This window comes from Tinamus guttatus, unplaced genomic scaffold (assembly GCF_059628265.1).
Source record: "Tinamus guttatus ecotype Peru unplaced genomic scaffold, ASM5962826v1 Tinamus_guttatus_pri_ptg000311l, whole genome shotgun sequence".
Lineage (NCBI taxonomy): Eukaryota > Metazoa > Chordata > Aves > Tinamiformes > Tinamidae > Tinamus > Tinamus guttatus.
Window position 1 is genome coordinate 3,434,045 of NW_028288845.1, and position 14,826 is coordinate 3,448,870.

Here is a 14,826-nt window from a genome sequence, read left to right on the forward strand (position 1 = left end):
GCCTCAGTAGGAACATGAATAGAGGTACAAAAGTTCAGGAGACTGGGGATGATGAAGCCTGAGCTCCAGGGAAGCCCTAGGAGCTTTGTGTTCACAGCGGGTGCCCCTTTCTCTGGCTGTTTGTAGAGATGTGGGTGACCCAGTGGCAGCAGCCTTTGGCCTGAGGCGTATGGAGCTGCCAAGGGCCTCCAAGGAGGTCTGGGAAGGGCTCTGCCCACCAAGCAGCCTGTCCCCTTCCCAGTCAGTCACTCTGGAGGGTCCAGTGTCCACGGCTAATTAATAATTGGCTTAAATTTATCCTGAAATTCAAACGGGTTCCAGAGAGCAGCAATTCTCATTTCTCTTCATTCTCACTCCCTGTAGCCTCACTCAGGAAGGCCCTGCTGCTTCGCCTACTTCTGCAAAACACCTCTTGGTTTCCTAATTTCTTCTCCTTACCAAGGCTGTAATTGAAATGAACGTGCTTAGGTTTGGGGTTTAGAAGTACAATCATGTTTGGATTCTTAAACATTGTGAAGGTGTCTTATAACAGAAAAGGATACTTGTGGTCAAACCCATACCAAATTCTGAACAGCCATGCACTCTCCGCTTTGGTTGTATTTTTATCCAGGTTGGATGCTCTCTGCAAAATAAGTAAATGCATACAATGGAAAGTGTTTTTAAAACAAAGCAAAGTTCCAATATGAAGAATAGATGTCAAACCAAATGATAATTAACTTTTTTAAATAATTTATAAAGTTTTTTTGGTCTAGGAATTTAATTTCTGTGAATCAGTTCATGAGCAGATTGGCTCATGCAGTGCATTTCTCATTGCTATATGCTCATTGGAAGGCTTCAACATTTACTTTTAATTATGAAATAATTAATTGGAATTAATTATTCCAATTTTATTAAGCAGCTGCAAAGCACTATACTCTGAGATCAATAAAATGATATTTCAGTTTAATTACTATTGTGGGATTACTTCGGTTTACTTTTTTCAGCACAGATGCCATTTGTGTATGGCTAGCAAAATGTCATTCCCAAAGGGCTCCTGACAGTCGGATCATGACATAACTTTCCTTTCTGTGTTCCCTTCCACGGAGAATATGGCAACTTTGGAAAACGGGTAGTCTTAAGAACCAATATGTGCTGGCTCAAAACACTGCCCTACATTCTGCAAATTAATTCTGGGAAGCTCCGTACAGAAATACGGGCCGTCCTTTTGCTCAGAGTCATAATTGGGAACAGCACATTAGCAGCAGTCCTCTGTGCAAAGGCAGCTAGTTTGGTTGTGCTCTGGGTATTGCATCAATATGAGCAGAAGAATTAATGGCAGGATGGAATTAGGAATGGGAATGCCAGGTCCCTAAAGGATCCTCCAGTATTGCCCTGCTGCTGTTTTGCTGCAAGTTAGATTGTTTTAATGGGAATGTTTTTCTTTATGCAATTTCAAAGCAATTCATCTGATGATTTTTATATTTTAATCTAATATGTTCAAAATTCCATTTGTTATTGTACATCAATGTGCATGTATATTCATTAATGATAATGTTAATGGTCTGATCCTTAAAACTCTAAGAGTTAAGCCTAGCGCAAATAGTTCAAATATAATGTTTGTGTAGGAACTTTTACATTAAATTTGTTATGTTATATGGCAGTGTTGAGTAGAGACTGAAATTGTGACTGATCTTGGTACTGCCCAATGCTGGTCACAAAGAATTTAAAAATGCACCAAGTAGGCTGAATATTATTCTTGGGATCTGATTCCTTGTGCTGAATCGAGTTTCAGGGCCGTGCCTGGCAGCTGCTGCAGCGGGAGTAGATGGTGCTAATCCTTCACAGAGCAGCAGCAAACTCGTCTAAGCCACTGGTACCTAACAGTGTGTGTTGGCAGGATAGGTAGAGACAGAGCAAAGGGCTACAGCATTTAAGCAGTAAGTGCGATGGCAGGTAAGAACTATGGCAGGTCTGTATTTTAAAAAATAGTTTTTGGTGAGCTGCTTTAAGAAGGCATAAGCCAAATGGAAATCAAAGGAGAATACTGACACTAGGAGGAGGGTGTGGATGAAGTTGGGACAGGGACAGAGATGAGAAAAATCAGCATGGAAGAAGACATGCTTCTGAGCCTGTGCTTGGGAATGACCAGTTCACCACCCAGCCAACAGAGGAAGCTGGTGGGAGAGAGATGAATATTTTCCTCTGTTACCCACAAAGATAGAGGAACCAATAAATAAACTTAGTTTGTTTAATGAGCATTAGTTTAACTGAGATGATTTTGATAGGTGTTTAGCGGGCTACTTAAATTTTCCTCTGAGATTAATACTGTATCTACAACATCCTTCCAAAGTGCTTGTAGAAAATGCACTCATATATGGTCTCTGTGGAGATTAACCTAGCAGAATTTCTGTGATTTTAAAAAAACTGCCTCAATAAAAGATTTCAACTATCTTTGTTCAGGGGAAATTAGTTTTAAAAAAACTAACAAACAGAAAAAACCCAACCAAACAAAAACAAATTGCCAGGCAAGTTTTTGACTTTTTTATTGTATCAACTGTGCAGCTCAGCTTGGTGATTATTTGTCCTGTATTCTGCTCACCAGAGTTAGCTCTTTGTGTTTGAATGCGTAGGAATGTGTGGGCATGTGTAGCAAACTGGCTGCTTTTGGTTATTTCTATATATTATTTGTGTTTTTTTTTTCAGACCTGACTTATGAAAGTCCCTAAGTAAAGGAATAGTTATTAATGAGTTTGTTTTTATATCCTCCCCTTAAGCATAGTGGCTTGATGATAAACATGTTCAAAGCAAGACAGCCCAAACAAAGAAACCACGAGGTGTTGTTGATGGATGCAATCTTGGCGTGGTGAAGTCCAGGTGGTGATTATAAATTAAAAGACTATAACTCTGCTAGGCAAGGAGCCCAGTTTCTTACAACTGAAGTTTTAATCTTTCTGTGAGCTGACTGCCCAAATCATTGCTTGAAACAGTCCAGAATAAGCAATGAGCATAATCAGAAGGCCAGAAATGGCTACGTGTAAGGAACTCATAAATAATAATTCCAGGCCTTCAGTGAAGAATGATTCTGTGGGAGGAGAGGGGAGGGAAGGAGAGAAGAGGGAAAGAAGTAAAGAAATAGGAAAGGAACAGGGCTAAACAGCCATGTAGCTGCTATTGCCTTCTGCCGTGCTACTCCCAGGTAGGAAAGCTAGGTCTGATTACAGATACAGAGTGAGTGGCGCTCACCAGAACACCCTGTGTCCTGGGGGTAACGGCAGCCACACGGGACACCAGGATTCAACCTCCTCAGCAGTCCTCGAGGCTGCCCTGTGCTGGCTGAGCGCTCTGTCTGGAAGCAGAGGAGCCTACAGGATTGGTTTCTACTAAATTTGCTGGATTCCACACATCCTACTCTTGCGTGCATCTAGTCCTTATTTCTGGTCCAAATCCCACTGAAGCCATGCTTTAAGGTTTGCCTGGGTCAGACCTTTAATTGGCTGTGGGGGACACTGGACTTTTGTATGTTATTTGCCCAGGTTCTAGGTGAAGCTTATGCATTCTGCAGCTGTTGAAAAAGGCTAACAAAATTTAGGAGAAATCATGCAAGTGTTCAGATGATGGTATGTGCTAATTCACCTATCGTTTTCCCCGGTCATGTCTCCCTGGGAGAGGAGACAGAAGTTTAGGTACTTTGGCCTAAGTTGCATGTCTTGCTCAAGTAGCTTCATCTCTGCTATTGAACGAATGGCCTTTAAAATTAAATTTGAAGGTTCAGCAGCATGGCCAATGTGTCCTGTATATCTATAGTTCCAGCAAGTCTTAATCCAGAGGAAAGGGAGTTAAGTTTGCTGCTTTTCTCTCTCGCTCTGCATTGAGGGCTATGGTGTGGGGGACATCTAGGGCAGAGAGGAAATAGGACTTGTTCTTTGCAAGCTGCTTAGCTGGTGAGAAGTGAGGGGAATAAATGACTGCTGGATCTCCAGCCACAGATCTGCCCGTCCCAGCCCCGCGTTTCTGCCTCTCCACGGCAGCCTTTGCAGCAGGCAGGACCCTGGTGTCACCCACCAGCCAGAGCACCCGCTCCCTGTGTCCTACAGCCCCCAAGTCCATCACTCACAGGGCAGCCGGGGCTGCCCCGAGTGCAGCAGGGCTGTCCTGTGTGGGATTATATGGGAGCAGGGAGAGTCAGTAGGTGTCATCTATAGGGAAGGAAAGTGTAAAAGCAAGATAAAAAGATGGAACTCTGGAAAACTGTGACTAAAAGCTTGGCTTTGTAGTCACTTCAGCAAATCTGCGCTTGGTGTGACAGAGCTGTATGAGATACAGAACTGAGTCACCAAAGAAGTCAGGAAGCGTATAATTTGGAAAATCATGAAAGAAAAGAGAAAATTTAAAGAAATAATTGGAAGTAAATTGAATAATAAGGATGAGTACTGAGTTGAAACAAAGAGATCTCGAGCAAATGCAGTAGAGGTCTGAGATAATAAAAGGCTGAGATGTCAAATAGAAGAAAGTCAGCAAAATGAAAAAAGATGACCATGAGGGGAAAAAGAAAATCAGAGCAAACAAAACTGCCTTCCAATGTGAGGTTTACTGCTATAAGTAATGCTGATTTAGGCATGACGGGGCATGATATGTGTTATATTTATCTACACCTAGCATATTGTATTGCTGAGATATGTCAACAGAGCGAGGTGTTAATTCACTGGACGCAGTTGGGATACTGGGTGTGTTATTGATAATCATGATTTTTTTTCTTTTTTAATAAAACAAGGAGAAAATGAGAAGCCTTTTGAATTCAGTAAAATTTATATCTTGAAAATAATTCAACATTCTCTGATGTTTAATAATTCATGAGTGCTGTTAAGTGGATATTTTCTGAAATTACAGTTTTGAAATGCAAACAAGATTAAGTTGAAGTTAAGATTAAGGTTCTGGACCATAGTCTTGGTGTGGTTGTGGGCAGGGACTTTGCAGGAACTCTTTCCAAGATGTTGAAGAGGGTGATATTAGTGAAAATTCTGCCTAAAGTTATTTTTCATGTATTTTCAGGTGAACTGCCATAACTTATTTCCTATGTTTATCTCACTGTTGGTTTATTTTACTATTGGTTCCAGCTGTGCAGTCTGAAAGAGCAGGGGAATTATTACCTGAAAACAGGGACATGGGTGGCATTAGGCAATTATTTTGCCTTTTGCTTTTGCACCTTAGCTAAGGTAGCATTGATTTTTTTCTCTAGTCCTATTTCTGTTCTACCTACCACGCTAAAGGACGTGTTATGTCTCTGTATTGACTGTCTTATAGATTTCTACTGTTGTTGCAGGCAGTGCTGCGTTTGAAGCAATTTCACACGGATATGACAAAAAAGAGGAGAGGCAGATGAACAGCTGCAGCTTGTTAAATAACTCCTTTAGTTTAAAGTTTTTCCACTTCACTAGATATTCAGGTTGTTATGTGGGAAATTAACTGTATTTCCAGGAAAATGACCTACTAAAACCTAAAATTTGAACATTTCAAATTTTACTTATTTAATGGAGGCAATTAAATGTCCAGGGAATTCAATGTCTTGTTTCCATAAATGCAGCATTTGGGAGATCATAAATGTTTGGATTTATCATGGCACTGCTTGCTTTATTTTGTGTATTTGACCTCTCAACTTTATTTTTATTTGGTCTTATTTACAATTGTTTTCAAAATTCTGTAACATTTTCAGTTATATATTTCTTATATATCAGTTTGTGTGTGCATCTATATATACACACGCGCATATATATATGATTTCCTCTCTCTAGCCCTTGGACAATAAATAGTTACAGAATGTTTTGTAGCTCCCATTATTTTAACCTGCCTGTTTAAATTTTTTTTAGGTATAATGTTATTTTTTACACATGTGATTTGCGAACAATTTAATAACTTTTAATTCAGCAAATATATTTGAAATCGTAACATACCTGGTGTGCAGCTTCTGCTTTCAGGTCTTCATCTGGATCCACACCAACTCTGTTTAAAACAAAACAAGAGATGGTCATGATCTGCTATAGGTTAGAGTTCTGTGGGTGGAAAAGTCTCTCCTGTGCCTCCCATTTTCCACCAAGAAAGAAATGCAGAGAAGAGCTGGTAAAAAACTAATATCACTTTCTTTGTTGAGATGAGTACCTAGGAAACACAAGATTCTTCCTAATGTCTGTTTGTAATACCTGGGATTGGCATTTTATTAACTTGACAGGAGGAAAAAAAAAAAGAAATAGACTGAAGTGATGGGGTGGAGGAACTGGCAGGTGCTGGGTAGGGTCCTAGCGCAAGCGGAGGGGAGCGCAGCCAGGACGGATGGACGGGAGCAGCGATGTGGGGCGGGCAGCAGCCTTCCCCCTCGCTGCGGTCGGGATCCAGCCCGTAGCGCCCGGGCGCCTCCCGGTCCGCCGAACAGTGCCAGGTCCAGCGAGCTAATGCAGGAGTCAGCGATGCAAAGACAATGTATTATTCCAGCAGATGGTCAGCGAGGCCCCCATCCCTCTTCCCCTAACATCCTCCCGTGTTGAGTAGGTTTTTGCTCTCATTAGCAACACATCAAAATACCTTTAAAAATCATATTTATTATTAACCATTACTTGGCTCAGCAACTTTTGGTGTAAATATTAAGCACATGCATGTATGCAGCCAGAGCCAAGGACAGGAACGTATGCAAAGGAGCCGCTTTTTATATGTAAATTTGAGTGGAGGAGAGAATGGAGGCTTGTTTCTATCACAGCTCTTGAGCTTAAACAAATCTGAGTCCTCCAGGCGTAAATATTTCTTTTCATTAAAAATAATGATCCTGGTGCTGACTTGACAAGGAGAGAGAATAAATATAGCTTTTTTTATTATTTGTCCTGTTGTTCTTTAAGTTGCTAGAAGTTTCTAAGGGTGCTACCCTATTCATTTGTTTGGTGCAGCAGCATTGGTGATGTTAGTGATTTTATTAAGTACGCACTAAGCAGGCTCCGTTTAGTCACTTCTGAAACCGAGGCTAATTAGTTTGTTTCCAGACATAGGCTTTGGAGCCTGACATTGGGCATCTAGCATAGAAAATCATGGTCTGCTATAATTAACTCTGATATACTAGATAGGAACTAGAATGTGATTTTTTTAAATTGCAAATTTTGAAAAAACGTAGTATAACAAATTACAAGGGACAGTCGAGACAACTGAAATTAAGCACGGACATGCAATTCAAGCTTCCACCTTTGGCTTCCTCAAGTCCTGCAATATCTAGTGCTACAGCTACTACAATCTGCAAACTTAAAACTGTTTGCTGTGAAGACCTCTAATAAATATGTTATGGCCAATTATGTGTTTAAAAAAAATTACCTTTTTATATCCTCATGTTTTTCCATTGTCTGAGAAGATAAAATGGATGGCCAGAAAAATATTCTTCAAACTATATATTTTTTCTTCTCTAGTCCTACTTGCTGTCCATTTTGTTCTTTTCTTCCACTGTTTTCTTTTTATAATTTCCCTTTTTCTTCTGTCCTGCTTTCCAAGCTCCTCTCTGTTCCTCCTTCCTTTATTGTTGGATATTCTATGGCTATTGTATGTTTTTATTTCTGCTTTTCTGTTTCTGCACCTTTTCATTTTATACATTAAGCATTTTGGATGACCTTTCAACCAGTCTATTTGGAATGAATGTAGGTTAGATGGCTTTCTCTTTGTTATAAAAAAGCAACTAAGAAAGATCTTTCTTTTCTTATTAAAACACTGGCACTGCTGTGATCTTTATCAATTTTCATTGTTAGTGGAAACTGTTGCAAAAACTGAGCTTTTGTATAGGAATCTGTGTTTACTGGAACATGTCTCTTTAAGAGACAAAGAAGCAAAAATATAATAGGATTTTTTTCTCCAAAAATAGATAAGGAAGTCACAGGGGGAATCTCTTCCTCCATCCTTCTCTGCTCAGACTTGTCTCTAGCCACAGACCTGGTTGAGCTTACTTTGGCAGAAAACCTTTAATCCTGGTTTCACAACAGAGTGAATGTTTTATGTTTTCAGAATGTGAAATATGACATTTTACTGAGCAGATTTTTCGTCATCAGTTTATTCTTAGGTAGCTTTAGATAAGCTGAGCATTAGGATTGGTAGAAAGCAGCTGTAGGCAATGCAAGATTTCTTTCCCTGACAAAATCTTCCTTTTTCTAGTATCTGCTGCTTCTAATGTTTGTTTGAGCCCATGGCTTGGACCCTTAATATTCACAAATTAGGCCCCATAATATCCACAAATAATATGGTGGTTTGTTTAACAAGTGGCTTTTCGGATCCCAGTAGCAGTCAGGCTTACTTCAGTTGCTGCCAATCACCATGAAACTCCATTTTTTTCTCCTACAGAAATCAGATTGTACAAGATGAGAATTAAACTTTTGTTTTAATTTTCAAATATCTGCTGTATGCATTTCTGTTTTTGTATTTGTGTTCTTTCTCAAATTTGCTAAAATATAAGGAAAATTTGGCTGAAATGTACACATTTTAAAGAGGATTTAGCTTTTATTAAAAACAACATTTTTTCCATAAAGACAAATGTAGTGAAGACTTCTTAAATCAGCTCTGCACGGCAGCACGGTTCATCTACCGTTGGTATTTAGATAAGCTTTAATAATACCATAGGTTCAAATGCCCCAGATATTAAGGAGTTCCAAACTCAGAGTAAATACCTGAAAGCTCTTCTTTGTCTTTGGTTTTTTAAGAGTGGCCGGTTCAAAGTCTGGATTCGGACCCTGCTCAGAGCTGCTGGATGTGAGAGCTGGAGCTGAGGCCGGAGCCTTCAGCTGCTCTCGCAGTTAGGCCCAGCTGGTGCCGAGGCTGCAGAAGGGCTTTGCAGCTGATGGTGTTTAACTCCCTGTGTGCTATTGAACAGCAGTTGGAAGGTGTTTCATAATAAAAGGAGGAATTTGTCACAAAGCTGCTGAGAACATCTTTTTCTTATGTTTGTAATGAAAAATGGATAGAAAGATAAATCCCGAATTGTCAGGGAAAACAGAAGCAAGAAATACACAAGCAATCCATAGGAATGCTGGGCAGTAAGTCACTTTGAAACAGAGACCGTTCCATTCCCTCACGTGAAATTACTTCAAATTCACCATCGTAGGATAAGATCTCCGCTATCTCTGGCATAACAGAGCTATGATTAGCTATAAAGTCTAGCATAACAGAGCTGTGATTATATTTGAGCCTTAGGAGTGCTACTGCAAAATAATAATTACATCAGCTTTTTTTTTTTTTCCCTCCCTTTGCCCCCTGTCAAAGATCTTCCTGGAAGGAGCAGCCTTCTCAGTGCAGCTTTCTCCATAGCCTCTGTCCCAGCCCCCAGCTGTCTCATTGTAACTGAAACAGCCTGTAAGCCTCAGCCTAGATCTCAAAAGCTGCTATATCAGGAAGGGTTTTTTGAGTAAGTGATTTATAACCCAATTTTCAAAGACAGACATTAAACAGCTTTTGCAACAGGAGTCTTGAATATTTTTGCATGAATAAATCTGAAGTTCGTGGCTATCCATCAGCCTATTGCATTGAGTACAGAATTATTAACTGTAAAGACTAGAAACATGAACAAAATCCCAAAGATTGTTTCACCATCCCAAATAAATCATTATAATTGAAATTAAGAAAGCTTCAGAATAAATAATGATTGCTCAGAGCATTTTTCTTGTCCACATGGCTGTAACGGTGCTGTCTGTTCCAAAAAAAAAAAAAAACCTGACACCTAAAGTGTGTTTTTTCTTATAGATTGCTTACTCTGTGCATCAGCCCCACAAGAAGCCATCCAAAACATCTGTGCTTTTATAGTGCATTTTGATTGACATAAGTCCCATGGAGAATTATGGCATGTTTATAAATCTTTACTGTTCAGCTCAGACTGATACGGTTAGTAAATGAAAACACTTTGGTTTAAGTTTAAAGCTAGAATAATCACTTGTGGCTCACAGCAGAAAGAGCAAATCAGTTTCATTTCATGCTGAGAGGGATCAAAGAAAATTATCAGGTAAATGATGCTTCTTAAATGGTTCTGACAGCTCTTTATCACGTGGCTAATGCTTTCTTTCCTATGTATGCAAAATGCTAAAATAAAATGAAGTGAATGGAAGCATGTAAATAACAGAAATTTTGCCACACTTTGAATTTTGAACTTTTAGTTGCATAAAACTGGAAACACCATGTTTTTATAAAGGTAGTTCTAAACATAAGTTTTACTGCCAAGGTTCATGGCACATTTTTGGGTGACTTATGGAGAAACTATGTGGTTGCAGAGTTGGCAGTCACACAATTAATATACGGCTGCAGGACATGAATGACTGTGGAAGTGCAAATGAAGCAGAAGGTTGAACACGCAGCTGGAGTGCTCTATCAGCAGGCCACAAGTTTTCTAGATGTGGTTTTAAATATCAAAAAGAAATTTGAATGATGCTACTGCATAAAGTTTTACACATAATTTCCTTAGAGCCAGGCAGCAGCTGTATGTATTTAAATGCTGCAAATTAAAAAAAAAGTTTGCATTCACATTTATACAACGTGTGTATGCAAGTAGCAACTAGAATGATGAACTACCTCTTTACCTAGCTGGGAACTTGCTTGTTACTCTGTTCCTCCTATTTTTTCTTGGTATTAGTGGAAGCACTAAAAATATTTATCATCAAAATGGTATTGCTTTGAAGAAACATGATCTACATCTGTATGAGAAAGGCAATAATACAGGTGGTGCAATCAGGCAGTCTAGATGGTGATTTTTGCTAAGTTGTGATCTATGTCTCTAATGCTTCTGGCACCAAAGTGGATCAGGGCACTGTCCTGTGTGGTCGTACCCACAGAGCAGGCTCAGCCACTTGCCTGGAAACAGGAACCAAAGCAAACTCAGGCAAGCACCATTTCCCTTCTTCCATGTGACTTTCTGAAATCATGAACTGAAATCATCAAGTGGTATCATCACACATGAATAAAATTAGAGCAGAATGAGCGCGAAGGCTGACAGCAACCAGAGTCATGAGACCTTAGTTCTGTGTAGTGGCAGCTTTACACATTGTGCAAGTAAAACGGGTCTGTCTTGTACAGTCCCTGCTCTGAAATTATCCTGTTTTCCTTTTTATTTGTTGTGGTTTTGCTTTTCCTTTTAATATATTCCTATAGACATATGCTGTTCTTGTGCCTTTCATTGCATTGCAGTATGTGATGTAGCTTTCACATCCCAGTTTGCCATTTGCAGTTTTGCTTTGCCAAGTGACAATTCGCTTGCATGTTATAATTTTCTACTGCCTTAGGGAGAAGCAAAACTTTCATAAAATGGATTTTTTTTTGCTAGTCTAAGTTTCAATTAATAAACTTTGTTTTAAAGGATGTGGCAAACCCAACTCTTCCCCCTTTTTTATATCCTTATCTGGAAAACATATCTTATGGATGTGGCATTTTTTTAGGGAACATAATACTGTGTGGGCCCGTCTGCCAGCTTGGCTAGGCCGCGTCCTCTCCCTGTCGTTCGTATGGGCAGGACAGTGCATGCTGTGCGTGTGGGGCTGCCATTCTCCCTCACAACAGAGCGTTTTCTCTTCAGTCTTTCTCTTTCTAGATTTCCCCCATGGTTTCTGTGTGTGCACAGGGCTCCCAGTGTGCGTGTGCCACTGTGGCAGCGACGGCAGAAGCAGCCTGGGCACCAGCACCCAGGGCCTTGGCATCCCCTCCTGCAGCTTCCCCTGGGTTTGTGGAAGTGGTTTCAGTTCTCCAGGTATCCTGCTCCTGGCATCTCTTATCTGGCATGTGTTTCTGTAGCTAATTCACTGGCCAAGGGCATTTGCTGTCTTTTGCTGTTTTCTCAGTGAAGGGAAGTTTCAAGCAGCTCCCTTGTTTTGAAAACAAGAACTACGGAGCAAGATGAGCCTTTTACTGCCTGCTCTTGAAGCACGTAGCTCCTGTGTGTAAGCACCTGAGACTATTTGGGTTCCCATTCTGAACAGCAAGCACAGAAAGGAGTTGGGCACTTGAAGAGATGTCGTGGCCACAGCTGGGTAATAGTCGCTTCCTTCTCAGTGGCACATATCTAATGGGCAAATGATGGGAAGGTTGGCAGGATTGCACTCTTCCTAAATTTTTCTTTTTAAACTCAGATACAGCAAAACATCTTCTTCTGGGGCCAACAAGGTGTTTCTTCTAAGCAGCAGCCCCAACAAAACTGAGCTTTTGAGCCACTGATGGAGATATTGTGAGATATTTTTGGACCACTGCACAGAGTGGCAAGGCTGTCCTGAGGTGACTCTGCCATCTCCCATCCAAATTCATAGCCCAGGAGTGGCCCTAAGACCAGAAACCAAGGGCTCGGGTGCTGTATGCGTGACTTCCCATTCCCTTAAGCCGGATGAGCTTATGTTTTGGATACCACCTGTTGATGTGTTGATCACTTGTTGTTAACATGTTGTTATGGTGAGAGGGGGAACTAGCAGTAACGGCAGGTGCTTTATTTTTTTTTTCAATGGTTGGAAATGTAAGATCTTGCAAAAGGAGGAGGAGACACAAGACACCTGCATTTCTCTGTAGTTCCTGCAAGGGCCGGCAGTTTGCAAAACACAATATTGATGAGCACCCACATGCTTTAAGGAACCCAGCATTACGATCCCTCACCCTGTACTGGGAGGAAGTCTGTGGATCAAATGCTCTGTGTGTGGTCTGAGACTGTATTAATAATAATAGTAAAAAAAAAAAAAAAATCTGGAATATTACTAAAAATGCAAAAACACAAAACACCATCACATTGCAAGAACTATCATTTTACATGTAACAAATGACCCAATTGCTACTTTTATCAACTCTATGGAGATGAATGCAGCTTTCAGAACAAACAAACAAACAGGAAAAAAGTCAGGAATTAGGCCATTTTGTTGGCATCTTACTGAAACTACTAATGAGCTTTGCCTGCCAGGAAAAAAATGAGAACTGATTTTACAAAAGATCTGTATGAAAAAAACAAACTGTGCCCAGATGCATTTTGACAATTTCCTACAGATGAGGCTAGTTAATTCTTGGCTCTGAAGTAAAAGTTCCCTCCAATTAATTATGTCAATAAATTTAAAGCAGTGAAACACTTGTTCTTTGAACCACTTTAGGTGTCTGTTGCTTTACTTTCCTTGAACATAAACAGTACAGTTTTGAAAAGAAGCCCAAGCTATTCTAGATGCATTAATATTACTGCTAGTGTGATTAACTCAAAGTAAAACATAACGTGCTCCTGAGGCATTAATGTAAATGATGAGCTGACCAGCGCTCCGATGCCGGGGCTCATGGCATGGGAAGCGCATCTCAAACCTGCATCTCTCCCACCCCCTTTGGTATTTCTCATGTACAGCTGGTGCTCTGCATAGCTGGTTTAGGTCAGTCCCGAAGCTAGTCCAGCTAACTGTACACTGCAAAAATTCTGCTTTAACCAACTTAACATCAGTTACATAACTACTGAATCACTACCAAAAAGACTGTGTAAATGCTGCTGCCTTCCCTGCTGAGAACAGGTGACAGCGGTGGCACCAAGGATGTAATATCTTAACTGGATCTATTTAGGCTACTTAATTTCATACCACCTTGTGAAATATCTGCTTTCCTTGAGTTCTTGTTTAATTTCCAGTTTCAAATGCTGTCACCTACAAGCTGTCTCAAATGCTCCAGATAGCAGGAAATGGTAGGGACTTGTGCTGACTGACTGATCCCAGGTTGCATACATGCAGAGTGCAGAGTGTATTGGAGTATATGTTCAAATCTATGCTGTACAGGAGTTTAGCTCCCACGTGGCTCTTTCAGATATCGTGGCCATTCATATGAAAACATACAGGCTGTAAGAGATACTGATCAGAATGTCCTGCTCTGGCAGCTCACAATGCTGGGCAATACGAAGCTGTGGTCAAGGTGAACGTGCCTGTGTGCTCACCGGTGGCCACCGCAACCGCCTGGGCCTCTCTGCGTTGCAGAGTGTACAGAGGGGCAAAATATCTTGTAATGTGGTTGACAGATGGGAGTGGATTTGGACCAGATATCACCCATAATAATCTAAGTTCCACTAATGACACAGAGATCATAGGGCAGTATATAGCTTAGAACATTACTTAGTGTTTTTTTTCTTTTTTTTTTTATGGAAGAGTTTTACTTGCACATGAAAAAGGATAAGTACTTATCTTAATTGCCAAGCTTCTCCAGAACTATAGGAGCCATTTATCTGACGGTCTGTGAACTTTTTTGGGATTCAGAAAATACACTAAATGCAGATGTAAGGTTTGATTTTTATACCTTGAACGTAATATTCGTACATTCTTAAATATCCATGGCTTGGTAAAAGATTCAATCATAGGGAGAGGGTAGGAGCTTAATCAGATGCAGTGATTGAGAGGGCCAGGTCCAGTGCTGTTAGATGGATAACATTCAACCTGCATACGTGTATCTGCATTATATCATGCTGTATGCAGAAGAATTTAGGAACTGTCAGCCGCTTATTGTGCATTTGTAAGTATTTTGCTTCTTTTAGGAAAGCAAAGGTTTCAAATATGACCACAGGCTGCTGTCATTTGTGTCAGCAAGTCTGTGGACACGATTCCCGGTTCTGCTAATTCAGGCCATTTCAAGGAAACTAAAGAAATCAAACATTTCCTTTTCACTTCTGGTGATGAGGGGCATTAACGTTCTTGTCTGGTTTGCTGGGGGCAGTTTTGTAACCGCTGCTGTTTGAGATGTGCTGGTGCTTGCAAGCCTGAGCACCTGGCAAGGAGGTTAGTCACCCACCTGTTAAATGCTGCTTATCATCTGTGACACTAATTATGGCTGATAAAGCACTTTCATTTTAAACAACTTAAACCTTTATTTATT

General features: G+C 40.4%; 1 protein-coding gene across 1 annotated transcript in view; it reads right to left on the reverse strand.

The window, feature by feature from the left end:
- Window positions 1-508: 508 nt before the first annotated feature.
- Window positions 509-14,826, reverse strand: part of SLC9A9 (solute carrier family 9 member A9) — a 108,819-nt gene continuing 94,501 nt past the window's right edge. Inside the window, exons 13-14 of the mRNA XM_010211800.2 lie at window positions 5,928-5,976; window positions 509-622 (exon numbers count right to left, since the gene is read on the reverse strand). Of these exons, the coding sequence (XP_010210102.2) occupies window positions 524-622; window positions 5,928-5,976 (148 nt within the window). The 3' untranslated portion in view covers window positions 509-523. The remainder of the gene's footprint in view (window positions 623-5,927; window positions 5,977-14,826) is intronic.